Source organism: Ammospiza nelsoni, chromosome 13, assembly GCF_027579445.1.
Source record: "Ammospiza nelsoni isolate bAmmNel1 chromosome 13, bAmmNel1.pri, whole genome shotgun sequence".
Classification (NCBI taxonomy): Eukaryota; Metazoa; Chordata; class Aves; order Passeriformes; family Passerellidae; genus Ammospiza; species Ammospiza nelsoni.
In genome coordinates this window covers 14,451,642-14,479,531 of record NC_080645.1, presented here as the reverse complement: position 1 = coordinate 14,479,531, position 27,890 = coordinate 14,451,642, and the positions used below count along the sequence as shown (strand labels likewise).

Here is a 27,890-nt window from a genome sequence, read left to right as displayed (position 1 = left end):
AAATGCATGTGCCCAAGCAAATCCCCGTCAGCACAATACTGGGAGATTTTAATTCCTATGACTAAAATTCAAACTCCAGGCATCCAGCTTTAGGCCAAAACAGAATTTTAAAAACATTGGCTTTACTATTCATTTTCCATTAGAGATTTCACTTTCCCCTCAGTATAGTTTAGGCTTTGCACCTGCTGGGGATTTTTTGTCATTTTTCAGAAGTTTCTCAGAAAGGATTTTATCCTGTCTGAAACCTGACATGCCTGAAGTACACATCTGTTCCAGCTGCAGCCTTGCAGATAGAAGCTAGGAAAGTGACCAAAAGAGAATGAAGAGTAAAAAGAAGCAGCAGGCAGGAGAGTAAGCTATAACCTGTCTCATCAGCACAGCACCCTGCACTGGACAGTTGTGCCAACCCACTGGAGCCAGAGCAGCCAGGCTATGGAAAACCACCCAAGAGATCTCCTGGGAGCTCCAGTTCAGCATTCCACCTGGCTAACCCACACACCAGGGATGCTGGGAAGTCTCTTGGATTAGCTAATGCCCAATATTTCAGATGACAGTAACTACACTGAGTAAACAAAGACTGAGCTGAATGTTATCTCTTCCCATTTAGACTCAGCTCCCTCTGTGTCCAGTACTTTTGTGAAACTAAGGAAAGAGAACAACTGCACTCAAAGCACTTAGAGGTAAAAAACAAAACAAAAACAAGAAAACAATGGTCTCCTAAAATGTCTTCCTTTAGAAAAAATATTGTTATCTGATAAAATACTACAAGAGATCTGCAAATGACACTTATGTAGCCTTCATTATGGCAAATAATTAGCACCCTGGCAACTACACACTACCCACGAGAGTTTGATACAATCCTGGTCCTTTCCCAGGATTGGGAAAGCAGCTCATTTCAATCAGCAGCTGAAGGAGAAAAGCTCCACTGCAATTACCCATTTCAATTTCAAATTAGATCCCTATTGCATGAAGATAAAACAACTTTAAAATACCAGGAGACCAAATTCATTATGAAATGCAACAGCCACATGGAGAGGTGACTGAAACTACTATTAAATGTTTCTCCAACAGTTAGGAAAAGATGAAGACATACTCCCCCCAAACACAGGCATGTTAGAAAACTTAATGCCTTCAAATGACATATCCACAGCCTTTCTGTTACATAGAGCAAAATGAAGTCTAGGGTGAGACTGAGACTTCTAAACTGAACTTTATTGCTCCTACAGAGCAGAAACCCAACTAGAAATGTGTGAGAAAAAAGCACAGAAACCACCACATCAGAAGCAACAAACTCGGTAAGAATAGAATTCAATTAGGAAGTATCAAGCAAGTTTAAACAAAAAAAGGAAGTATAGAAAAGGAACCTGGTTACCCAGCAGAGAAGTTTCAAGGGGCAAGGTAATTGCAGATTATCCACCTAAGTGTCTTTCACAGTTAAAAATGCCAGTTTATCCCAGTTACTCTGATGAAGCTATCACACTGCAATCCCCTAGCTGCCTGATGTAGATGGAGTTCACAGTTCTAGCTGTGCTTATTTCCACAAAAAAAGAGAGAGAATCTCTTCCCCCATCCTCCTCCTCAAATGTCCAGGTCCTATTTATTAAATTCATAGTTACCTTCAGTCATACAAAAGGGTAATGACTGTTTCTCTACAGGTAACTCTCAGAAGCTACAGCATGGAAAATAAAACCTTAACCAGCATCAGATGGAAGCAAATTAGATTTCTCTGAAGCAGCAAAGGGATAGAACAGAACACCAACAAAAGAAATGCTTGCATAGCCATTTATAGCTGTTTCCATAGCAGTATAGAGTACTTCAATTGCTCCAAGTGCCAAGGATGACAGCATAACAAAAGATATATGACAGGCTGCAACACTTTTTCAAACCAAGGCACAATATTCTGGGTTGGATACCAAGAAAGAGAGGAATATACATGAGCCATAGTAAAACCCATAGAAGTTTGGTTAGTGATCACTTTGCTAGCCCACAGAAACTTGGTGACCCAAAGTTTCCCTTTCTCTGGTGCCTTGTGGCCTCAGCCACCCTGGCCATCCTCCCCCTTCACTCACCTGAACCAACCAGTGCAGGGGGTTGTGCACAGTTACCCACACAGGGCTGCCCACACTGGCTTCACTTCCACCATTTGAAATTTGGTTTATGCTTACAAATCCCCTCTGCTGTATCCCTCCAGTGCTACCATAAGTATTTTAATTTATTTAAATTTGGCCGAGCCACAGGTAATATGCAGACCTGACACACAGGATTCATGTCACATTTCTGGTTCTGTACTGATGACTAAAAGCAATTTCTCATTCTCATTTCATGAGGTCTTTCAGCCCAGTATTAGAAAAGAGCCTTTACTTTATGGAGAAAGCAAGTTACTCAGCTGTTAATAGTCTGAACTTATAGTTCACCCAAGTTCCTGCTGCTTGTGGTTGCTTTTGTTCTTGTTTCCAGAAATGAGTCCTTATTTTTATGCTGTCTCTGGCTCAGCTAAGTCTTCTGGAAGACACTAGAAATTAAATTTAATACACTAGCTGCTAATAGCTGTGAATATCTCAAACAACTAGGAAAGGTTCTTTGTTTAACCAAAAAATGTGTATCTTATTGCAAACCCCCTCATTAATAGCTCAATTATAAGACTAATTTTTATAAGCATAAAAACTATAATTTAAAAAGCACTGTAAGAACTTGATAGGCTAATTTTAACTTTATCCCTAAACATAAAAACTTATCATAGAAAAAGTCACTCATTGCTGCAGCACTACACATTTGCTGCATTAGCTATGCTGAAGTAGACAGGGAAAGACAGCCCTTGAAAATAATCCCATATCCAGTCACTATAAACTGTTCTTTGCACCAACCTCTGCTGAAGTCTCACAGGCAAAAGAACATTGATTTAGTAAAACCAGGACAGTACTGGAAAGTGTGTACTACTAAAATGTGATACCACACACCCTGTGCCCTTCCACTGATTTTGTAGGGGCAGAGGAAAGGAGAAGCAAACAGATAAAAGCTGCTGATCCAGTCAATCCACTACAGCCTGAGAAAGAAGAAAGGGTTATAGCACAGGCATCACCACCTTGATAACCTTCCTGCCAGACCCAACCAGACTGTGGAATAAGCCAAGCAATAAGCCTGCTTATATTTATTGTTTGGATTCAGTGTACTGAGTCATGTTCTGGAAGGCCTCATGAAAGAGACAACTACCTGCCAGATCACCTGTGGTGGGCTGTGGAAAGACAAATTAAAGTCTCTACATAGCAGTTCCTCACAGAGAAACAAATGCACATTTATTAAAAAGGAACTGCAAACAACCAGGACATCACCCTTTTCAGCCAGATGAGATACACCATGAATTTTCTCAGTTGCAAGTCAGACAGTAATACTACTGCAGAGTCTCCCCATCAGTTTCCTGAAGTGAATGACTTTTACAAGTCTATTGGCAATCTACATGTTCTCCAGGTACCTTTTCTCCAGGTCGAATGCTGCCACATTTCAGGAGATTGATGTCAGCTTTGCAGTCATCCATGAAGCCACAGATCAAGCGGTAATCACTGAAGATAATGGCTGTCATTTTAGTGATGTACTGATGGCATTGGTACTCTGTGATGTTGCCTCTGTGATCCACCAAACATGACACCAAGAACCCTTTACCAACTGGTTCATCTGCACACTCCTTTATCTGTTAAAAAAAAAAAAAAGGAAAATTACAGTGGCTGCAGCTTATGAATTTAACCTTATAAGAAAATCCTCAAAGAAACTTCAATCTGTAGCCTCAAAATCTGCTAGCAGAGAAACCCTCTAGGCTTTAGTTTGATTTCCAGTAAGTCAGAATAATTGAAAATATTTCAGAAATGAGAAATCTCATGTGTGCCAGCATCCAAAAAAAGCAAACACAGCGACCTTGAGGATTATAAATTCTATTGTTCAATAATCGTCTTTTATAATTACACTGAACCCCTGCAATCAAGTAGACTTGTAGGAAAAATGCTAGTTTGACAAACCTTTATTTAGAAAACTGAGAATATTACAACATCTCTAAATCATACTTAGACCCCCATTAGCCACCTGACCTCATACAATATAAGATTGTGGCCAGAAGTGAGACTGATTCAAAAGTCAACACTATTTATAGAGCTGTTTATAACTTGCTAGGAGATGAAAAATACTATAAAGGAAAATTCTCATCAAATTCTTTTCTATGAGGCTCTTGCATGAACTGATTGTTGGTACTAAAACCATTTTACTCAGTGGTCTAAAAAAAGTAAAAATCACAGCTAACCAAAGCTGAAAGCTGTGCAGGGATTGGAAAAGGAGCATACAAGAACAGACAGGTCCCCAGTATAAATCACAGCCTGCACTGCTCAGGGAAGCAGACAGGCCAGACCCACCAGCTCTGAAGTAAAAGATCCAGGCAGCTTTGACAGTGTCTTTCCAAAAGAAGGGGAAAACATGGTTGCTGATCAGTTAGGGATGGTCCCTGGAGAAATCACTCATAGCAGCAGTGCAATGCCTCGCTCCAAGGAGCACTGAGACTTTTAAACCCTTGCAAGCCCAAGTTGAAATACTTGCACAGTTCTGGTGGCCCCTGCTCAGGAGTGTGCTGAAAACTGCAGTCATAATGCTGCAGGAAGAACCCCTGGCAGGCAGACACTGAAGTTTAGTGCTGACAAGTTTGCAAGGAATAGATACATGGGCTGACTTGATTGCATCAAAGATTTGTCCCTGTAAAAATACTGAAGGGCTCATCAATCTCAAGGAAGATCTATGGCAATCAATAATTCTGGCAGTTTCAGGTAACAAGCAAGAGCAGTGCTAAGGGAACAGGCAGGAAACCATTTTCTCAGTTCTCAAATACCAAGTTGGAATATTTATATTGGAAATTTTAAAAAATGGAGAGCTGTCTCTAGGAAGATAAATTCTAGTTCAAACAAGAATAACTCAAGGCACCCTGTGACAGACTCACACAGGTTAGACTAGATGAATAAAACAGATCTCTGCCTCAGCTTATGAGGCCATTACTTTGTGTGACAAAACATTCAACATTTTAAACATCATTATTTGAAGGCAGATGTGGGCTGGTGAAACAGTTTATATTTAATCTAAATAGCTACTACAAAAACAGTTACTAAAGTCAATGTAATTGTTACAGATAAGGTGTAAAATACATTTTAAAGTGAAAACACATAGGATCCTTGCAGGGTGAACTGGACAGAGTTGAGCAAGTGCTCTCTGAGAAAGCTGCATCTTTGGTTTGGCCCTACTTCAGCTCAACTACCATGAGCCAAACCAGCCCACAACAGCAACATGCTGTTTTTGGAAGAGCCTGGCTTTGGAAACAGCCCCAGAGCTCCATGGCCTGAGCCACTGAACTGCAGAGGGGACCAAGTGAACATGTCATTGCCAGGCCACTTCTGAAGCAATCACTGTTATCTGGTAGCCAACTATAATTCTAGGTTAAAGCTCTTGCCAAAACTTATAAAAGCCACAACAGCTGAGAAGAAAATAAATTGGAATTTTAAACTGTATTTAGCTGATAAAATTAAAGGTGCACTTTCCAGAACATGCCCATACCCAGTTGGGTCGGCCACCATTTCCCAAATGACTTTTTCTAGGAATTGCTTTTCTAGTTGTATTTTGTTCTTAGTGCAAAGCAATACTTTAAAGAGAGTTGATTCACCCAAAAAGTCACCTATACCTGTTAGTGGCAATTTAAGGAAAATATGAACAGGTTAATATTGTATGGGAGGAGTATATGCCCACTATATATCTGTTTAAAAGAGTTTTGTAGAAGTACCTTTAAAAAATATTAGAGTAATGGTTTATGTACCTGCCTCAGTATTAAACACCAGATCAAACATGAGATTATTGTTCCTTATTTAACCTTTTTCTTTAGCTAAAAAACCCTCACCAAATGGCAAAATTCTGAAATTATGTATAGTCTTCCCACTGCTTTTAAATGTAATATCCCAGATTTACAGGGCATCATTTGCAGCAATTCCAGACTGCCACTGTATAAAAATGGTAATTAAACAGACTATTAAAAGAGCATTTTCAAGAATGCCTTGGTTGTAAAAATTCTGCAGCACCATATGATAAAAACCAGAAAAACATGATCCTTTCTATGATCGAAAAAAAGTAGGATTCAACAGATTTGGCAGTGTTTGCTTTTGGGAGGTACCAAACTCCAACAACAACACAATCCTTTGATGCAAGCTGTCCTCCACTCTTTGATCTTCTAGCCTTCTTCTAAAGAGTTTTTTTTTTATCTCTCCTTACACTAACCAACTTACACTAGAGCAGACTAAATGTTTTTTTAAAAGGCAAGTTTATGGCTAGGTCACATTGTATCGGTGGATATACAAACCATGTTTTTGAGAGCATGGCTCAGTGAGTGAACTAAGTCAGCTGCAGCCTGTACAGCTGCAGAGAGCCTTCCTTCCACTGCTTCCCTGAAGTCCAGCTGAAAACCACCACAAACAGGGGAAGAGACCTCAGCTCAGCTGGCTCCTGCATAAGCTCACAGCCTCAAGAGCTTGAGCATGAGCACAAGGAAAGAAATGATTGATCAAGTCATCTTTGAAGCTGTAACAAGGAGAATGGATGCTTGAGACACAGAGCACAGACTCCTAGCACAACCTAAAAAGAAGTTCCTAACATGGTCTCCTTGGAGTAACTATCCTTTAAAACTTGAAAAAACCCCTCAAGCTGATAATCATTTGATGTCTGTGTGCTTACCCCTTCTGCTAGCAAGACACAGTCCACAACCAGCCTTATGTTAAACTTAGCAGAAGCCCTGCTCCAACACCACACTTATAAATGTCACACACATGATAAAGAGGGGATAAATCCAATTCACAACCAATTTCTGACAAAAGGTCTGGTAGGAGCTGGTGGGTTGCTAGTTCAGCATTTCTTTCTCCCATCTCTTTGCCTGGTACCACTAAGGTGCCTGGCTTCTTCAGCAAGGAGATTGAATTAATTAGAGGTACAAATCTGATATATAATCATATAGTATCTATATGACACTAGAGCTTTCCCAAATCATAATTCACACATTAATTTGCTATTAATTAGCAAATCAGCAAATCAGCTATTAATGCACAAAGAAACAGAAAAGCCTCAGTGCCACAAGAGCAGCCATGCCTTCCTCCTGGCTTACCTCAGCAATAGTGGACTTGCAGACTTCTCTGGCCACGGATTCAAACTTTGGATCTGTAGTCAGATTCAGCTTGTAGTTCCACAAGAGCTATAGAGAAAGCAATTGTAGAAAGGGAGTTGAAGAGGTTTCCGTGGAGAAATACAAATATTTTGCTTCAGAAAACAATGAAACATAATTTATACTCAATCTCTATCATCATCCTTCTACAGTGAAATGATCAATAATAAGTCTCCTTGACAACACTTTTGTCCCTTCATATCTGCAATAATTTTCTCATATTGTACAAATTCAGGCTGTCAGAAATCTCTGCAAGGTCATGAGCTGACTCATTAAAAGCAAAGACAGCAAATGAAGAATATTTCATAACTGAGAGAATAAAACAATGAAAGGTTTAACTTACTACCTGCTGCATATTTAGCAACACCTTTAGCCCACCACACCTTTGTGTGCCATGGTGTGTCTGCCAGATGCAAGTGAACTGAGCAAATTAAACCCTCAATATGAGCAGATGTCATGCTGAAAAACCTTATAAAAACCAAGCAAAAAAAGGCAGGAGACAAAGCAGCTTGATCCTTCTGTGAGGGCTGTGACCAGACAACTTTTTGAATGCAGATATATTTCAAATTTACAGGAGGGCCACTTTTGCTAAGCAAAACAATACATTAGAACTTAGACTGCAGAAATGCCTCTGAAAGGAGAACTGTTCTTCCAGGAGCCAGCAATGAGCTCATAAAGGTGCCTCAATGCACAGGATCATTGTGCAAGAATCAGTCTTGGGCCCTGCACATACATACACACACCCCAGATGTCCTCCTGAGGCACCATAAAGTAAAAATACAAAGTAGGGTCGTGAAACCTCAACAAATCAATAGCTGAAGTGTTGCCTGATTGCTCTGTTAGCTCATCTGTTTTTCCAGGAACTTAAGCTGCATTTAAACATTTTTCATTAACTTAAAGATTAAGAAGTTGTAAAAATTAATTTAAAAAGCTCTGCCTTGGTGATAAATTAATATCAAAAAGACTAAATTTGGTCAAACTTTTACTTTGACATTTCAATTGTACACAAAACACTGGGAAAACAATCACATGCTCTACACGAGTTTCACACCCACTCCAGGAGGGTGGAAACACAGAGAGAGAACCAAAATCAGAATCAGCATAACTGCACCACCTTCCACACCTCTTATGGTTTTGGAGCTGTGAAAAGCTAAAAAAGGAAGTGATGGTAAACTAGGGTGTTACAGATGGAGTAAATTGTAAACATGAGGTTTAGTAGGTAAAAGTGAATGAATGGGGAACCTGCCCTTGCAAAGAGCGCTGTAGGTCTCTCCCAGACAGAAATGGAAGTACAAGATAGAGGACACAAGATGAGAATACAACCCTGCATTTGCAATCTCACACTTTGGAGAGTCTCAAAATGTGATGCTCTCCAAATGAACCTTCCCACAAACAGAAAGAAGGTTAAACTTGCAGCTTGAAACTCCTGATTTTAGCACTAGGCAGTATTTTCCAGGGGATGATCAGCAATTGTACTGCAGACAGAGGCAAAGAAAACATTTGGACAAGAGACGATCTCTCTGTGGTCTAGTTTTTTATCACTATCCTTCAATTTGTGCCTGGGAAAATGAGACTTAGCCCACAGTTCCTATTTGTGAATGGCTTCCATAATCCACATCCACCCAATATTTGAAGCAGAGATGCCATCACTTAATCCAGCAGAAGAAAGATCCAACTTTGACTTCTAAAATTCTCCATTTCTTCTTCATTCAGGTAATTTTTGCTGGCACATTTAAATGTCAGGCAGATACATTTTAATTACTGGAGTTTTCTCTTTTTCAGAAAGACTTAAACAGAAACATGTTGTGCCCTTCATCTGATCCAACCCTGCACAACAGAGAATTACAGCTGCCAATGAAGTCAGGCAGTGCTAAAGGTTAATTTATAAACACAGTTGGAAATTACTGGTTGTACAGCATGACTGGGCTTCATCTCTGGAATATATCTTCCAATAATAAAACAAAATACAGCTTCTCAAGCATCCAAAATCAAGACTGTCACTGAGGCATGCACTTGTCTGTCTGTGTTCAGGGCTAACCAAGCAATTAGGGATCTTGATATTGTGTATGCTGACAGAATAGAAATGAGAAAAACCAAAAGAAACCTAACACCAACCTCAGCAATGAATTTTATGCTTTTTTTGAGAGTCTTGGGATTTGAAGAGTCAGCTTGACAGCCCAAAAACTGGCTAATAGTTTGCTCACTGTTAAACACAGTGCTGAGAGGAAATCTGTTCTAAAACCAGCCAAGTGTCTCAAACTGCCTCTAAATATCACACCCCCACAGCATTTTCCAAACTAGTCTAAGAATTTAGCAGCTGTGAAAGTAATACAGAAGGTGTCAACAGCTGAAATTAAGAGTTTAAATTCAGTACTGCTCACATCTTTGCCAAAAGGAACACATCACACTGCTCCCAGTAACTCACGGGAACCACCCCCCATTTATAAAACAGGAAAGACGTCTGCTATGCTCCCCTGATACAGAAGTACAGTTTGTAAAGTTCTTTAAAATGTTCCACTCTGAAGTCTCCATTAAGACCAATGTTGTTACACTGGGTTAAAGAAGTGACCTTGTGTTCTTCCTCCAAAGGCCAGTACAGAAACCCAAATGTGTCTGATTAATAGCCTTTGCAAAGTACCAAACTATGCAAAATACCTCAGGTTCACAAGAGACGGGAGGTGCAAATGCCATAGCTAGAGTGAATAAACAAAGCAATACTTACATGATTGCAGTCTGAAGAGATTTCATTATCTGGCTGAAAGGAGAAAGAAAAGGAGCGTCAGTTTACTACCAATGTGATGCATTTAACAGAGAAGAGTCTAAACTTTTGAAACTAAAATACTGTCAACTCTTCTCCACTGTAATAAACAACTTGACACAATTGACAGGAAATTTTAAAATCTGAATCACAAGAGTGATGATATCTAATTACCAAAAAATGAACAGGTACCTTCGACACTATGGTGAATCAACAGAACAAAAGCACAAGAGTAGCAGCATTTATGTAGACACTAAAAAAACATAATGAATGCACTGGCATCTGCCACAATTGCCCAGATTAAGAAGGCAAAAAAGTACCTGAGGGAAAACAAAGAAGTATGAGCAGGATTTTAAAGAAAAATTCGTTTGGTGCATACAACTGAAGGAGAATGGCAGGACTCACTCCCCTCCCCCAGACTGAAAGGTTCACATTCCCCATTTGAGAAGTAACATCTTTTCTTTCACTTGTACATAAAAGGCCTGGTTCAAAGCAGCCCCAAGATTTATACTTTCAACTGTGAGAACTGGTGACATCCAATATTCATACATCATTTCCAAATATTCACTGTATTCTCCTGGGGAGTTCCTGGGAAAGAACTCTGAGTGCAAACCATCCCATTCTCCTTTCAGCCTGAGTAGCTCTCACAATGAAGAGTTCCTTGAAAAAAGTTAATCACACAAACTCCTATCTCCTCTCCACAGCAAAGAGCACAAAGGCAGGACAAAATCACCTGGCTGTCATACCCACAGCAAAGTCAACCCTGACTCACAAAGTCTCTGCTTCTACTGATACTTAAGATGCCAGACACGCTTTAAGAGCCACAAGACACAAAACCACTCTAAGCTTAAACACATCATTGACACTACAATGTTAGACCTCAGGGATCTGACATCAGAGAACCAGCATTTCAGCAGTTTTGAAGCAAGCAAAGCTTTTCAGTGCAACATTTGCTGCTGCACAATCTGCTACACCAACACATTGGTGCTTTGGGGAACATGAACACAAATTTATGAGGAAAAAAGCAAGCCTGGAAAACGTTTTCAAGCTCTTGATTACAGCCATTATTAACTAAAGGACTTTGATTTTTCATAGCAGTAAGTGGCAGCAATCACCTCTCCACTTTGAACATAAAAAATGGTACCTGAAGGATTACAGCAATTAATTGCAGTTTGGTCAGACTGACATGATCTAAAACTCTATCTCCCAAAGTAATTATAAGTTTGAAAATTTGGATATCAACTTTTTTTAAAAGACTAGCAGATGTCTGCTAGTTATCCTCAGACTGCAGAAATGATTCTTTCAACTGAAAACTAAGATGCCACCCAAATTGCTTTATTTTACAGCAGCCTCTAAGACCAACACTATTGTGACTTACAAAGTGTACTTTCCTTAATTTTCTGCTCTCATCCCATATCCTCCAGCAACAGATGAAGGTTTTAGACTACAAAAAGCTGGGAGGCAGAGTGCCCCCCACTGAAACTGCCATCTCAGTCTTTTAGTCAAGGATAGTTTCCTTACAAAAATATCTAGGCTAGCACTGGAGCTCAGCTATAGAGGACAGGACTTCCTAACACATTTGCAGGCAGGAGAATTTGTAAGGGTCAGAGAGCACTCCCACAAAACTCTTCAGGGTCACTTCAATTATTTTTGCACTCTCCAAGCTGGTAACCTTAGCTTCAGATCCACCAAAGATTAAAGCTCAGTTTTTTTTTCTGGAAGGATGAGCCCAAAAATATACCTGTTCTCACTGACTTGAGAAGCCTATACAAGCTTTTCTTGAAATACACAACAATAAAATGTTACACATTGAAATACCAGATTTTCCTGTGCTCTGTAGCAAAACTCAGCTCTGTGAGACAAAATCTAGCCTTATTCTTCTGAGAAGAGTAATGGAATTTAACTGAGACCTCCACTAAGCTTTAGTACTGCATTCATTCACAGCTCAGTACCTAAATATGCAAAGTGTATTATCTAGCCAATAATCCTTTCAGTGTGGAACAAGGTGGCCCCCTGCTAGCCAAGAGCTGTGATCCTCCTTCTTACCACTGCAATGTTGGAGAAGTGGTCCATGCAATGCTGACCTGCTTCTCCCTATTTCAGTGAAGCAGCATGAGAAAAACAATCCTTCCAGTTTCTTTCTGATAAACTGAAGGGCAGAGTTTGAAGAAGGGGAAGAAAAATATCCCCAGTGCAACCCACACACGTTCTGCCTGTGGCCCTCTCTGCACTACATCCACCCAAGAAACCTTCCAAGGGAGCAGTTTCAGAACTATATGCAGTAAGAGTCATTAAAAAAAAAGCAAGTTTCAAATTACCACTAAGGGAAGTTGAAGAGCAAGAAAAGCTGCATTGTGTCAGTCCCACATGGTGAGCTTGTGGAACACGGATGCTCAGAAGACCCCCAGGGCAAGGGGAAGGAAGAGAGCAGCCTAAACCAGCACCACATGCTAGTCAAGGCATTTTAGGAGAGAAAGCTGATGGCAAGGACATTCCACTGATTAGCAAGAGAGAAGGACTCCTCATACATCTCCGAACTGAAGGATTAAAAACAGCCTTTACAGAAAATGTGTGTGCCTCTGGGCTCACAGAAGCCTTTGCTGTTTAGCAGCTTCAGTGGGAATATATTGCCTCCCTTTGCAGTTCTCTCAGAAGTCCTCCAAGCTCCTTCACGCACTAACACTCACATTCCAGAGTACAAACACCACTTCCTACCTCCCTGGGAAAGCAGAGATTAGAACAAGTAAGCCTGAACAATATAAGAAAGCCTGAACAGAAAAAGCATTTTCTTCCATACAACCACAAACAACAGCCACAAATCACATTGCATTAGTGTTATGAACTTCACAGAAAAATTCAAAGGCACTGTTGTGTTTAAAAGTGCCTTTTCCCATCCACCAGATCTGAACTCACTGAAGAAAACCATGACAGTCATCCATCCCTCTCTAAACTCTCTGCTTTGGCAGCAGTACAAAACTAGATTAGAACTATACAGCAAGGTGAGCAGCCCAGCACCACTACCCAGGCCCAAAGGGCCACCAGGTGTTGGTGCTTCAGCAGCAGAAATGGACCATCATCATGCTGGGAGGAACAGGAACAGGAAATGGTGACTGAAGCAGGGTCATGCATCACCACCCAGTGCTCAGCACACTGCCTGGGGTGCAGCTACAGCCACTGCCTCAGGGACAGTCAGAGCCCCTTCCAGCTGGGTATACAGCACACACTCGATTTGGTCTTACTACAGCACATCCTAAGGAAAAATAATTCACACCATGGGATTCTGAGAAGCAAACTAAGTACCCTGATCAACTGATGTGGATGAGAATGGTGAGGCTGGTTGCCCAAAGAAGCTGAGGACAACCTATCCCTGGAAGTGCTCAAGGTTGGATGAGGCTTGGAGCAACCTGGTCTAGTAGAAGGTGTCCCTTCCCATGATAGGAGGTTGGAATGAGATGACCTATAAGGTCCCTTCCAACCCAAACTGTTCTACAGCTCTGTGGAAGTTAAGGTCTTGGGAAAACTCTGCAGGAATTATTTTAGATCTCCAGCACTAAGATTCCTTTGCTTCCTTGCAAAAGTCATGCAAATGAAAGAGTCTGAAGTAAACTGCTCAAGTGCCTTGATTTCCAGAATTTAATCTCTCCTGAGAGCAGAAGATGGGATAACAGCAGACATTTCCACTACTCTTAGGGGGATGATGGCAGACATTTCCAGTATTATTTTAAGGCAAGAATAACAGTGAACTTGTTGAAAAGCAAGAACCAGGCATATCTCAAATACTGACTGATGGATAATCTTCAGACATTGAAGACAACAGACTTTGGACCTGCTCAGGCAAAAGCCATCAAAAACCAACATGGATCAGAACAGACAAATAAAAAAGCAATTGGCTTATGGATGGGAAGAACCCAGTAGATGTTCTCTTCCTAAATTCAGGAAGATTGCAAAAACCTCAAACAAGTCAATTAGGAGAAGATGTCACTGAAAGCAGCTGCATTCCTATGAAGGAGAGGGTAGACAGAAGCCCAGGTGCAGGTGGTCCCCAGTTTGCTGCACTGTCACACAGTTATGGCATAGAGGATGGTGCACACAGACACACAGGGCAGGCAGCTCATCTTCTGGTTTTTCACTTTGATCTAAACAAACACCACCACAATGTCCTGGTGACATTTATCACCAGGATCTGTAGAGAAGCATCTAAGGAGGAGGCCAGAGAGCTGCTAAAGGGACAACTGGCTTCGTAGCTGTGTCCTTCCCACAGATAAGAGCCATCTCTTCAGCAAACACACCCAGCCAGGACAGCAAACTCACAATAAAGTGATTCAATCCTCATGTACCAAGCTAGGTAGACTTGCTGGACACCTGGAAACAGCACAGGCCAGATGCAAGGTAGGGATCAAGGAGACATCTGGTGGAGCCACCCTCCTGCAAACCTGATCCCTTTCCAATGCAACCACTTGGAAATATTCTGCAGAAGAATTTCGGGAAACATGAGGAGATAGAGTAGTCTAGGCAAGAATCAACACAGCTTTTGTAAAGGAAAAACCACACATCACACAACCACCCATGCTCCAAACCTACTGAAACATCCTGGAGTTCTGAGCCAAGAAGCATATGGCTACAGTAAACCATTTTCACACATCCTGCAATCCTGAAAAAGTCATGTGTGACAGGAAAGTTAAAACCAGTGATAATTTAAGTTCAAAACAGATGAGAAGATGTTGTAACTTAATTACACATTTAGTGAGCAATAAAAGTTAAACTTGTTAAGCCAAGCTTGAAATACTCTCTAATGCCAGTGAACTCTTAGTACTAAAAACAAACCCCATGTTGTCATGTCAGCAAAAACACTTTATATTTACCATCCATGCTTTGAAAAAAGTCACTTTAAAGCATGGTAACTTTGGTGCATGATATATCATGCACCAAAGCTGTACTCTCCTAGCTTCCATATACTTTGCTTATTTCATATAAATAACTTTTCCCAGTTACAAACAGAGCTAAAGTCTGCAATGCAGCAAATCATTTACCCAAATAATTATGTCCACATTGGTTAGGTGTTCCTAGTTTATGTAAATGTATTAGCCCAAGTTATACAAAAACACCAAAACTTACACAGGACTTTGTGCATAAAAAATAAACTATCAGGACCAGCAGCAATTTCTTTAGTCATCTGGCACACACACAGCATAAGTGGCACATCAAATTCTGCTACTTTTTAAAGCTGTTTTAACTGAATTCTGCATTCCACAAACTTTTCCACCTTTGCTGACATTTCATATCCTCCAGGGGTATGACACTATTAAGCTAAGTATGCTTATTCAGAAAAAATAGCACAAAGCAACATCAAAAAACCCCAGCACAACATGTGTGTCCTTCCGGCTCAGCAGCCACGTGAAAAGGAGACAAGGATGAAGCAGGCCCTGTCCCCTCATACTTTGAGGATCCACTATTCAGTAGCTGCTTCAAACACCAAGAAAGCTCAGCAAGTCCTACTCTTTCTGTTGTAACTGTGATAGAAGTCAAAAGTGGTTTTGCTTGTTTCACATTTGACGTTGAGCAAGGTCCTCAGCAGGCTGTGTACCTTTCCTGCACAGCAGAGACCCCTCCATGGCCAAATACCAAAGGCAGGAAAAGCACAGAAAATGGTCAAGCTTTAATTCTGGTGATCAGAAGTGACCACAGACCAAGGTGCAATTTTAAGGAAACACAGATTCCACTTGCCTGACTGGGCAAATATCTTTGCTGGCTCCTACCAGCAAATCACTTTCTCTGAGCTGGCTGTTCCCACCCCTGCAAAGCTGCAGGGTGGGTGCTCAGAGGCTGCACATCTGTGCTGGAAGGGCCACAGCCTTCTCACACCAGCTATTCTTGTCCCTGCTGCTTCTGCCTCCCTGCACAGGGGACTCTAAAGCCCCCGAGCCCTCTCAGCCTTTCTCCTTTCAACACAGATCCACACATCAGAGCATATTCCAACAGTCAGCACAATCAAACCAAATTTGCCCCAGATGTTTGGTTGTTCTTCTCTTAGTCCCTCTCTTCCTCCTCTCAAAGGCTTTCCAGGCAGTCCTAATGAGTTGTGGAACAAAACAGACCTTGAAATTATGGGTTTGCCACCTAAGTTTGGCAGCACTGCTACCAGATATAATGTTTCCCACAACACTCCTCCACAACAGAGCTCTGCTGCTAAGCATAGCACCGACACTGAGCTGCAGATCCTGCCAGGAGGTTTCAGGATTTGCTCCTGGAAAGCTCTCTCACAATGCCAGCAAAAAGCTTCAGAGACCAAAAGGCATGCAAGGATGCTGGCAGAATCACAAGACAGGATAAAAGGAGAAGGGATGAAGAACTGTTGTCCCACCAACCAAGGTGACAGGGAGACTGCTGCCCTCCTCACCCCTATAGTTGACTCGAGCCCATCATACCATCCAAAACTCAGCAAATCAACAGGAAACTGTAGTTTTAGAATTTTCTGCCAGGTTAGTACAAATGGAATTATGGAATAGTCCTCCCAGCACCACTGAGCTTACTGGGAACACACAGTGGCATCCCCACCTGCAGCATCAAGCAGTCCACAAGCTATGATGAGACAACTTTCCTTTCAAACCTTTTAGAATGGCATTCTGCCTTAACCCCAACCAGAAACATTGCAGATAAACTTTAGAGTATTCCAGTAGAGGCAAAATCAATAGCATGAGCACTGACAGTACTGCACAGCATCCACTGGTGATGCAGAGGACAATCAAGTCAAGAAAGAAATGGAGGTCTCAAAAAATAATTCTAGTGCAGCAGCTAATGAAGAGTTTTTATCAAATACATTCATAATCTAAGTAAAATTCTGTGACTTATTCTCAATACAGAGACTCCACATCTGTTGACAGTATATACCCATAGAACTTCAAGTTGCACTTTACAGAAAGCTTCCAAAAAGCTGCTAAGAGTTCACAAGCAATATTCAGTTTTACACAAAATAGAAGGCTGTTGTACATGGAGTGGTAAAGCCCCTGTCTTCTAAGATGAAAGCAGTGTTCTAACCATGCTTTGTTCTTCAGAGAATCATGTTTTGGCTGCACATGGTCTGGAACCAGAGAAATCCTTTGTAAATTAGCTTTGTACAGGAGCTAAAAAAACAGTGCACACCAAAAGCTCCATGTACCAAAGCAGAGAAGTGCAGGTTTCAGAGCAAAGGCTGCTTACTCATCACCCCACTCCCACAGCCAGGGGAGGGAGTTCTGTGCTGCAGAGCAAAGCCAAGAAGCACTGACACCCCCCCTTGCCCACAGCTCCATTCCACCACCACTGCTGGAGAGCACCTCTAACCAGCACCAGGCTCCCCTGCCAAGGGCTGTTGCTTCATTCAGCAGAGTGAACAATGCCCTCAACACTCCACCAGCCAATATTCATATTTGTCTTTGTTATTCAACATGCAGGCTTGTGACTCCAATTTTCCACACTGAAAGCCACACAGTGCTCCCAAGGATCCCTCCCCCTCCTGCAGCAAGGCACATGTGTCACATCAATCAGGAGCCCATTCTCACCAAGGCACAATAAGCATCTCCAGCATCTCCTGCCCCTGCTCAGGGCACGAGCAGCACTGCTTTAATCCTAACGATTTACATTCATGCATTCCACCTCCAAACCAAAATAAGACGAGCATCCAAACAGGTGGGAAGCAGACTCTGCTATTTTTAACTCCTGCCAGCTATTCTGTTTAGAGGCAATAAAAATCAAAAGCCTCAGAAAAGCCACTTCAGCCTTAACCACAAACCGCAAGAAGAACAATTTTAATTTGAAGTCTTCCTTTCTTCCTTCAGGACAGTGGTGAGAGGAACAATTACATTTAACATCACTACTCCCAAAACATGATGGGTATTACATTATACATGGATGAACAGGCCTGTAGAGGTTCTTACACAACACCCAGCACTAGTCCCTGGCTGTCACAAGAACAGGACTATTTTAACCTTCTGCATGGTGTATGTCACCCAGAATTCCCATGCAGTATTCAACATCAGTTTTGTTATCTGGCAATGTCAACAAGAGGGACAGGATTTACAAGAGACCCCACACACCAGCTTTCCAGTGCTATTACACCGCAAGAGACTTCCTGAAAGTGGAAAGTCCCCTGGACCTGCCTGTGAGATGAAATGTGATGGGGAAGTCTCCCTCAAAAGCAGGAGCACCCTGAGTACAGCCAGGGCAGACACTCCTAACAGCTGGATTTGAAATATAACACTGGAATTTTCTTCAGAAGATCTGCAGGGGCCCAGCACATCACTCACTTGACTGCAGTGAGAAGCAGGTGAAGAACAAGAGTCCTGAGTAGGGAAACTCCCTGCTGTTAAAATAAACTCTTTCAGCTCTTCTCTCACTTAAACACCAACTACAGTCACTGACTTTATCATCCCCTGTATGTGTCAATTTGATCACAGTACTATTCAAACACCAAAGAAATCTGACAAATGCTCAATGACCAGGGCCAGCCACCACCCCTCCCCTCAGCTGAGCCCATCTTCTCTTTATGATAACATCCACAAGCTCACTGGAAAAGCTGTAGGGATTGCACAGCTGCCCAGAGACTCCACTGGCAGCCTGAGGCTCCCCAAGGCTGTGGTGACACAATGAAAACACTGATAGGACACATCCCAGGGTAAGTTCACCATGACAGACATAACATGGGAGCTGAGAAGAGCCATGTCAAGTCAAAAGCCACACAAGCTCTTGACTTGACACCACTAATAATGGCCAGAAGCCAGGATTTTAAAATACTTTAAGAGACCACCCCATGTCAGGAAAAAGCCTGACTTGCTCTGTTATTCATTCTCCAATTCTTCCAAAGCAACTTCTCTGGTTATTCAAAAGAAAGCAGTCCATTAAACTAGAGAGGCCAGGATAAATTCACTTAAGGAACAACATTGCACTTGTACACAGGGGGAATAAGCAAATAAGCACAAAGGGCTAACACATATTAAGGTCCACAGCACAGCCCACAACAGCAGCTTGTGAGCAGCATCACTCTGCAACAGAGAAATAGGACATTGCCTTAGCAGTCCACAGGATTTCTCCAACCCTGGATGAGTTTCTCCCATGAGATCTGTTTTGCTGGATTCTCACCATTGCCTGCTGAACTCAGCAGGAAAGATCTGAAGGCTATTTTTAGAGAGTCCTAGAAAGAGCACAATGCCCCCCCTCCACTTCAAGTTCTTCCCATACAGGAAGGGCTGACCATAAGATGCACATCTAAAATAAACCCTGCTCCCTAAGCTACCCTGCACTTCAGAAGGCACTACTGAGCTGCATTTCCCATAGAATAGCTGAAAACAACCTACCATCAATTTTGCAACCTACCATCCTTTATAAATTAGAAGGCACTCAACAGAAAGTTCTGAAACTCTCTTTAAGGCAGTCAGGCAGAGTGTCCATCCTGTTGTACCCACAATTTAACAGCTCTAGTTACCATTTTTTGCCATCATCCTCAGTAAAATGAATTTTAGGTACATGTATTCTGGATCAGGCAAAAAACCACTGGTGAGGCCAAGCCAACTGAAGCCTTAGTCATAGAGAGGCACCCACCACCTACCTCTGACCAAGAAACAAGAAATTCAAGGAAGCACAAGCAACCAGAATTGGAGTTCTTTCTCCTTGCACTGGAGAACCAAAACAACCACCAAGTCCATCCCATGGTCCCATCAATCCACTAGACTGGGCAAGGTGTACCACATTCAAAATTCATGAGGACGCTGGAGGATTGCTCTGTGACAAGGGACTCACAGAGGGTAAATCTGCTCTTGAAGCCATAAATGCACCCCTTTGGAACCTGCTAACACACTTCCAGGGCAACCCTTCTGCTCTGTGAGCTCATTGCCAGCTTCTGACAAATGAGCCCTTTCCACAGGTACAGACAAAACAGATTCTCAAGTACAATTGCTTTCACATCAATGCCTTGAGGATGAGGCTCTGAACAGGAACTAAGAGAGCAATTCTTTCTAATAATTAAGAATTTTTAAAAAAATTCTTGTTCCCAAGTCTCAAAGGTCACAATGACCAGGAAAGCTAGACTGAGGTATTAAGCATTTTTTCATGTAAAACAACTATTTTGATCCAGTATTTGAGTACTTTTAGTTCTACTTCAACAATAGTCATCTTCTGCATTTTAATTAAGTTTCCCATTTCTATCCAAAAGCAGCTTAACACATGGAGAAGTAATTCAGTAGATAATGGCTTGCCATTTTAAAACATTATTAAAAAAAGATAGAAACATTAACATGCAAGCATTTAAATAATTACAGATCATATCAATTTAGTCAGGAAACATACCAAGCTTAGCAATAAAAGCTAAGATTAGCTGCAAAGTAGTATCACCAAACTAGAAAGCTCTAGAAAGATTACTAGAGTGTTCAAGCAAGACTGAAATTATTCAAATCTAAGCTCCTTGCTTATTTAAATCAATCTGCCTGGGAGCCACACAAATTGTTGTGGTAAATTGATTTCCCTAGTGTCTGGTTCTCCTTTCACATGAGCCATGACAAGAAAAAGACCAGAAAGACAAGATGAAACCAGCTGATTCACAACATCATTAGGCATTCTGCATTCAGACAGATTATACATCACAGCATCAGCCCAAGTTATAAATGTCTTGGCGAGAGAAGGCGGCCGGGCTCGGTGACTCACAGGTGCAGGGCTCAGTCACTCACTTCAGCACCAAACCACAAATGCCATTTTTCTTCTTGGAGACTCCAGCAGTGCCACATGGCTAATGCACTTTATTTTACTTTACTACCTAATTTCTGCTATGCTTCAGCAATACACACCTAGATTTTATCTAAAACAATTTTCAGCCAGCCTGCTGGGCTAATGCCTTTACTGACGCGAAAAATACAGTGGGGCTTCATTCCTTCTTGGCCAAAAGGTAGAACATGCCACTCAAAAGGAGTCTTACTGAAACTTAAATAAATGCTTATAGCATTTACCTAAAGAATTGTGCTGGTATAGATGGCAGCTTGTTTTGAAGATGGACAGAGAAGAAAGATTAAAAAAAACCAAAACCATCAAGCAGGATCACAGAAGATTCCAAGATAACCTTTCCTCCACCAAGAAAAGCCATTTGAGCTTTTTTTTCAGGATGAAGTTTTTGTGCACACCTAATGAAAGCCATTGCTGTGTGTTCATTTCCCACAGGGGAGACACATTTCATATGAAAAGAGTTATCCAGAAACGTTTACTATACACATCTGCACCAATAAGGAAATGAGTCATCAACCCACTGGCAGGCCTGATTCACAGCACAGAGCACACTTCAGCTATTTAGGAATCTGGGTATGGAATACAGGGGAAAGGCAGATGCAATCCATGAGGCATTTTAAGAGACTACTTTTGAAATGCCAACTAAATGTATTTTTTCCCACCTTTGCTTGGGTATAATTTCCTCAAAAGCACAGGACCAGCATGGTGCTGTACACAGCTGCAGAACTTTTCACCTGGATAAATCATAATATTTTCTTTATATAACTAAATGAAAAGCAAACCCTGGATAAAACTGCTTCAATACTGTTCAACAGAAAAATGAAGATGAATAAGTCTTTACAGCCAGTGCTAAGGCAAGGCTTCCATGGGATTAGTAACAAACTACCAAATAAAAATTCTACTTGCCTTCAGAATATGCAAACAAAAGCCCTGTTACAGGACCAAACCAAGTACCTCTCCTCAGTTCTCTACATGGAATAAAGGATAAAAATAAAGAAAATTGTACATAAATCTTCTTATTTAAAGCCTCTGCAATTTCTTACAAAGTTAGATACATATTTAAGTTGTTAACCTTGCTCCCAGAAGAAGCCCAGAGCACTGAGTGCAGCACACTTCTCCATAGGTACTTGGTCTACTCTGCCATAGAAGCTTGGCTTTAAATGTATTTTGTGGTTTTGAGTGCTCCTTTCCAAAAAGCACTAGGGTTTTTCAGCTTGAACTGCTCAACTCAATAGTTAGATAGAGCCATGAAACCAAGCACTTTGCTTGAAAATTCTGAACTATAATGGTAATTCAAGGGATTTAAAATGATACCATGGTAAGCAGCCAGGTCAGTATCAGTTCCCCTCAAGCCAAAGAAATTATAGCTGACTAGCCTTGCACTGATGAGCAACTTCATAAAATAAAATAATAAAAAAAAAAAAAGAAAAAGAAAAAGCCACATTTGATGCTGGATTTTAGAAGAGAGCTTGAAGAGCTTTCTGGAAAGCAACGTTAGTAGAAAAATGTCTTACTGGGACACAGGAGAGCCAGACACCTGCCTGCAAATCCTCCCAATTACTGTTTCCATAACTCCTACTTAAAAAGCTATGAATAAAGACAAGCTGCAATTAAAAAGACTGAGCACACCTACAGCTTTTCTGCTAATAACGACAGAAAGAAAATAATGGGGGAGAGAGGCAGAGGGGAGAACAGCAATAAGCTCATCACTGCCACAGCTCTGTACCAACACAAGGCACAATGCTCTGCACAGGACCACCACCAACATCACTGCTGAACAATCCTCACCTGTCAAAACACAGGAATTAAATCAACAATTCAACTGCTCTAGAAACAGCTGGTTATTCCTTCTCACCATTATTCCTGACAAACAATAAAATCAATTACAAAGCTCAGGAATAAAGACCTAAAATCTGGGGCAGGCTGGAAGGGCTGCAGGCATGTACTCAGGCAGTACTATGCTGTCTTCTTGCTGTAACAGAATTTTCTATTCTGTCCAAAAGAGAACTTCAAAGTTTAAGGATTCAGTCAGCAACAATTAACACTTAATATATTAAAACACTTCATTCTAGACTCTGGTCAATGGTGATGGTTTCAATAGTCACACACTATTAAACTACCTGAAGAGACACACCCAAGAAAGGTACAGAACTTCTGAGGCCTGGTGGTGGCTGAAGAAATAAACACAACTGCAAATCTCTAAAGGCACAGAAATGCCCAACAGGCAATACTGAGTTTTCAGGATTAGTTCCAGTAAGCTGGTGGTAAAGCTCAGACACTCCTCACTGAAGAGCCTGGTAATATGGGAAAATGATTTTGTCCTAACCAATAAGCAGGATAAAGATGTTTCCCCAACAGATAATGCTTGAGAATGGGACTTAAAGAATTTGATCTGTTCTTATCCAAGTGGCACAGGGAGCTGATGTGGTTTGCACACCCACAAAAAGGCAGTGGCAAACCTCTGGGGACATTCAGGGGCAGAGGTGACAGCAGTACTCTCAGGTCAGCAGGTTTCCACCCCATGTGAGCCTTCATATCCCTTGCATGCAGATCCCTATCTGCATGATAAGAAAACTTGTTGGGATAGCACAACTTTCAGAGCAAGGTGAGATCTGAATGCTGTAAGCACAGGCCAACATTGAGACCAGAACCACCTGCTTTGGTCTCCTTAAGATCTTTAAATAGCCTTGAGGAGTTCTTGTTCAGGGTGAGAATCAAATCTGCTGCCTGAAAAACCTTGTCAATCTCCATGCAAAAGCAAAACAAAACTTTAAAATGTACCCATCTGTTTATTAATTTATCTCTCCATTTTTGGATTATCATACAATACAGAGTAGAGGATGGACACACAATTCTCCCAAGGCAGTTTTTAAGGAGAGAGAAACCCCAGAACACCAGAAGTACAACATTTATCAAACAGATCTCCTTCAGGAAGAAGTCAGATATTTCCAAATGACATCAAGAAGTAGGAGCATGCCTGATAAATGTGTATGAAGAAAGAATATCTGGCACAACAAGAATGGATATCACCTCTTAGGAGACACTTTTGATTTTACTTTTATGTTTTTAGTGAAAATTAAGTCTTAGCAAAATATGTACTAAAAGTGAGCATTCAACAGTCCAAGGGAATCACTTGGGTAAGAATCCCAATGAGACACAAGAGTTTGAGGCATCTTAAAAAAAACAAGAGCAGATGGAGAAAGAATTCAAGAGCAAAATCTTCTCCAGCACCTATTCAGCATTCAGAGACAGCCCTTAGGGGTTTTCCAATCCTCCCAATAATTAGAAAGTTATCACACAAAATCTTATACAAAATCACTTTGAACTCAAATGGCACAATAAGGAAGAGAGATGACATACACAGTGAGAGCAAGATTACAGAATCATGGAATAGTCTGGGCTTGTAAAGGTCATTTAAAGATTTTTCTTTTCCTTTGTATGCATTTTTATCAGCTACATTTTTAAATATGCAGCTCCTGGTGAGTGCCAGGCTTGGCATCAACAGACATGGTTGGGTGCTCTTTGCCCAGACTACAGCACACAGCAATACATTACCTCCATCCTCTCTGCCCTCCAAAACAAGAGGCAAGGACAGAAAAGCCTTAGAGCAAATTAAGAACTGCCATGATCAGACAATTTTCATTTAATCACAACCCAGGCATTCCAAAAGTAACATTTTCAGGCTTCCTGAAGCCTGCAAAATTGAATTTAGGAGATTCAGGTTTACATTTCTGACTATTACGTAGCATCTACCAGATTACCTGAGGCAACCAGATTAACAAGGGTATTTTTATAATGGATAATCTAGGAAATTACCAAACCAGCCTACACACTGAGGTCAAGAACAGAATACTGTGAAATAACTTTGATTTTCACCTCTTTCTGCACAAGAAATGATCTTTATTTTTTTCCCAGACAAACCTTAAAACAATTAAATTCAAAATAAAACACTCAAGAGTATTACACAACTGAGGTGGTACAACTGCTTGGTAGAGCACTTGACAAACCCATCATCTTCACTCACACCTCTCAAGCTGCTGAAGCACTGACATCCCAGTGTCACCCACACTGGGCAAGCAGCAACAGAAGACTCACAATGCACAGAGGTGCAATACAATTAAATGTATGTCCATCTAACCCTACCCAGTGACACAGAGCTTTCCTCTGCATCTGTGTTACAAAGCAAAAGGTCTCTGATGCTTTTAAGTGAAGTCTGTCAGAACTCAGGAAATAATAGTTGGTGAATTGTAACATGCAGCAGTTGGCGAGGGAGGATCAAAAAAATCCTCAAACCACTCTCCTTGCTTCTCCTCACAAACTTCTGTAAGGAGTTTTTATTTCCTGCTTTCCACTGAGATTATTTCACACACAACAGCCTCCAGGGTCAGTGCTGCTGGGGGAGAGGATGACACAGGGTAAGTGCAGCATTAACTTGGATCAGCCTGAGCCATCATGAACCTGCTCTCTCAAAAACAATCCCCAGGCCCAGCTCAACCTGAAAGCAGGCTAGAATCCAGCAAAAAAAATCTTTATGATCCATCTCAAGTCCTGAGAGCAGCTCTTACCCTAAGAAACCAAAGACCACAAACCTGTGAGGAAGTTACACTTACAGGCTGACAGAAGAGCTTGTCTGACTTTAAACAGAGTAATTTTCATAAATAAATAGTTTTTTTTTAAAAGGCCCAGCGTGCCAAAGTGACTGCCAATTCTTCCGGCAAATTGGATGAGAAATGAGAGTGAATTGTGGATTAATGTGTTTCAGGACTTATTCTGAAGTCTTCTCTGCTCTGAACTCACCTTCCTGCGCTAAATGTACTGCATGGCCAAAAAGCTGGTTTGCTCCTCATCAGTTATATTTGTCATTACATTTTAGGGCACAAGACTTGCAAACCCAACATTTTGCAGGTAACCACCAAGTTGTAAAAAAACATGCAACAAGCACAAGGGAGCCCCTGCACCAAATCCAACTTAAACCACTGCCAGAAAGGCTGTTCTGCTCTAAGCTCCCAGGCTTGTTACCACAAGCACTAGATCTGTAGTTTCCCACAGATTCACACATTTGCAAGTAATTTAAGATATAAGAGGATTCAGCTCACTGCAACTTGCAAAGCTGCTTCTCTGAGTACAAGCAGTTGCAGAATCTATGGTCCTACTTCCTCAAGTAACCAATTGCTACTGCACAAGAAAATAACTGCTGACAGAAAATCAAGCTGCTCCACTTGTTCTTGCAACACAAAATTGGGAAGATAAAGAATAATTGAAACATATCTTCTTCTGTCATGCTTTCCAGTGATCTGTCCTTCACTGATCCGAGGCCTCCCATTCCTAGTGAAGTGCTAAACAAGGATAACCTGATGAACATGCAACCAGCAGTAAGCAAATGAGAGCTCTGCAACTCCATAAATTGCTTCTGGAAACCAAAATTAATTGTGGCTTGCTTTTAGGAAAGGGGAGGTGGATGCAAGATGCTTTGCCTGGTCTAAGGGGAAATACTAGCTGTGTATTTTTAACTCAGCAAGTTACCACAAGTACTCAGTTCAACTTCAGAACTGGAGGACAAGATTCAACATGGGATTATCACACATCTGGGATAGGAAATTTCCCTACAAAACCAAATGCACAGACCTGGCACTAAATTTGCTGACTTTTTGGACTAAGACACCCTCTAAAACACCCAGGTAGTTTCCCACACATTTCTGGAAGCCTGCCTCCTCCCATGAGTGTGCAGCAGGAAACCTTGTCAGGACAAGCAAGATCCTCCTAATGCAGGTGGGGCTCACCACTGGAAGCCAGTTCTTACTGCCCTCTGAGATAAGCAAATCAGAGTTAATCCATCAATTATTTGAACTGAAGACTTGATCCCTCTTCCTCACCTTCTATTTAAAGTTTCAGAGGAAGCAGGATTAGCAGAGTGAGGCTTTGCACTGTAAAGACAGCAGAGGCAGAAAAGGTGTGTGGTGTTCCTGCTGCACACAGCAGCAGCACAGTGCAAAGTGCCAACAGGAGGTTTGCTGAAATGCTTTAACTCTTCTCAGGCACATTTATAGCATCTCCTGAAAAAAGTACAGTCTAGGCAAGAACACCCCTGAATTAAAAAGTAATTCATGCTGGTTTTTTCAGAAGTCTTTCTTTTTACTTAGGCTCATTAACAGCCTCCATGCTAATCTGAGCTACTGGTTTTTTACAAAAGTAATTTTGTTACTGCTTCACCCCACCGTGTTAGTACAAAATTTCAGACAGATTCACTTCCAGACACCTTTACTGCAGTTTAGGGATACTTGGGACGGGGCAGATTGGGACTGACCACACACACTCCCACTGCTTCTGCCAGAGCCAGCTCACAGGAAACAGGATGACAACCTGCTCTGGGGGAGTTCAGAGAGCTGAGTCTGCAAACAAAACATTTCTTAACTCCTTGAACTGACTTGCACAACTAAAAGTGATTTTTCCCCCACTTTAAAATTTTCTGGACAGTTTGATGTTTCAACATAATTCTCTTAAAAGGTCAAGTTTCAGCTGCATTTTGATGAAGAAAAGGGGTTTTAAGCACTTTTTTGCTTCATTTTTTTCACTTGAAATTTGCCCAGTTTGCACAAAAGGTTTCTCTCAACTGCCAGCATAGAAACAAGCTGTGATGCAAAAATCAAGTGGAGTTTTATTGTACCTTACACAGCTTGTGCCAAAATGTGTTACTAAATCAGCTGTTACAATCATTGGTAGTAGGTAATGTTGGCACAAAGATGCTGAAGAAGAAAAATAAGATGTTTTGCAGCATGAAAATAAGCAGATGCTTCAAGGGGAAATGTACAACCCCACTTTTGAGCAGACCCTTACTAAATTAATCATCTCTACCTGTTAGATCAAAGTCACTTTCTAAATATAAAATCATACAGCTGCATTTAATGAAAACCCAAATTTTAAGTGATGACAAGCACTAATAAATATGCTAATTTCTTCGTTTAGTTGGCACTTGTAACACTAGTACAAAGAAGTAAGTTATTTCATTAAACACTGCAATTCCTCTGGGGAAATAACTGAAGTAGCTCATCTTGACTGTTTTCACGACAGCCAGTTTTGGTGAGCCAGGGCTCCAAGTACACTCGAACGACTCCCTGTGTGAGGCAATAACATCAACATCACAAAATTAAAACCTGTTCTCTTTAAAGT

The 27,890-nt window shown here is 41.2% G+C and overlaps 1 protein-coding gene across 1 annotated transcript in view; it reads right to left on the bottom strand.

Moving 5' to 3' along the window:
• Window positions 1-27,890, bottom strand: part of GLG1 (golgi glycoprotein 1) — an 82,264-nt gene that overhangs the window by 34,415 nt on the left and 19,959 nt on the right. The window contains exons 2-4 of the mRNA XM_059481791.1: window positions 9,945-9,977; window positions 7,166-7,252; window positions 3,470-3,685 (exon numbers count right to left, since the gene is read on the bottom strand). Coding sequence (XP_059337774.1) covers window positions 3,470-3,685; window positions 7,166-7,252; window positions 9,945-9,977 — 336 coding nt within the window. The remainder of the gene's footprint in view (window positions 1-3,469; window positions 3,686-7,165; window positions 7,253-9,944; window positions 9,978-27,890) is intronic.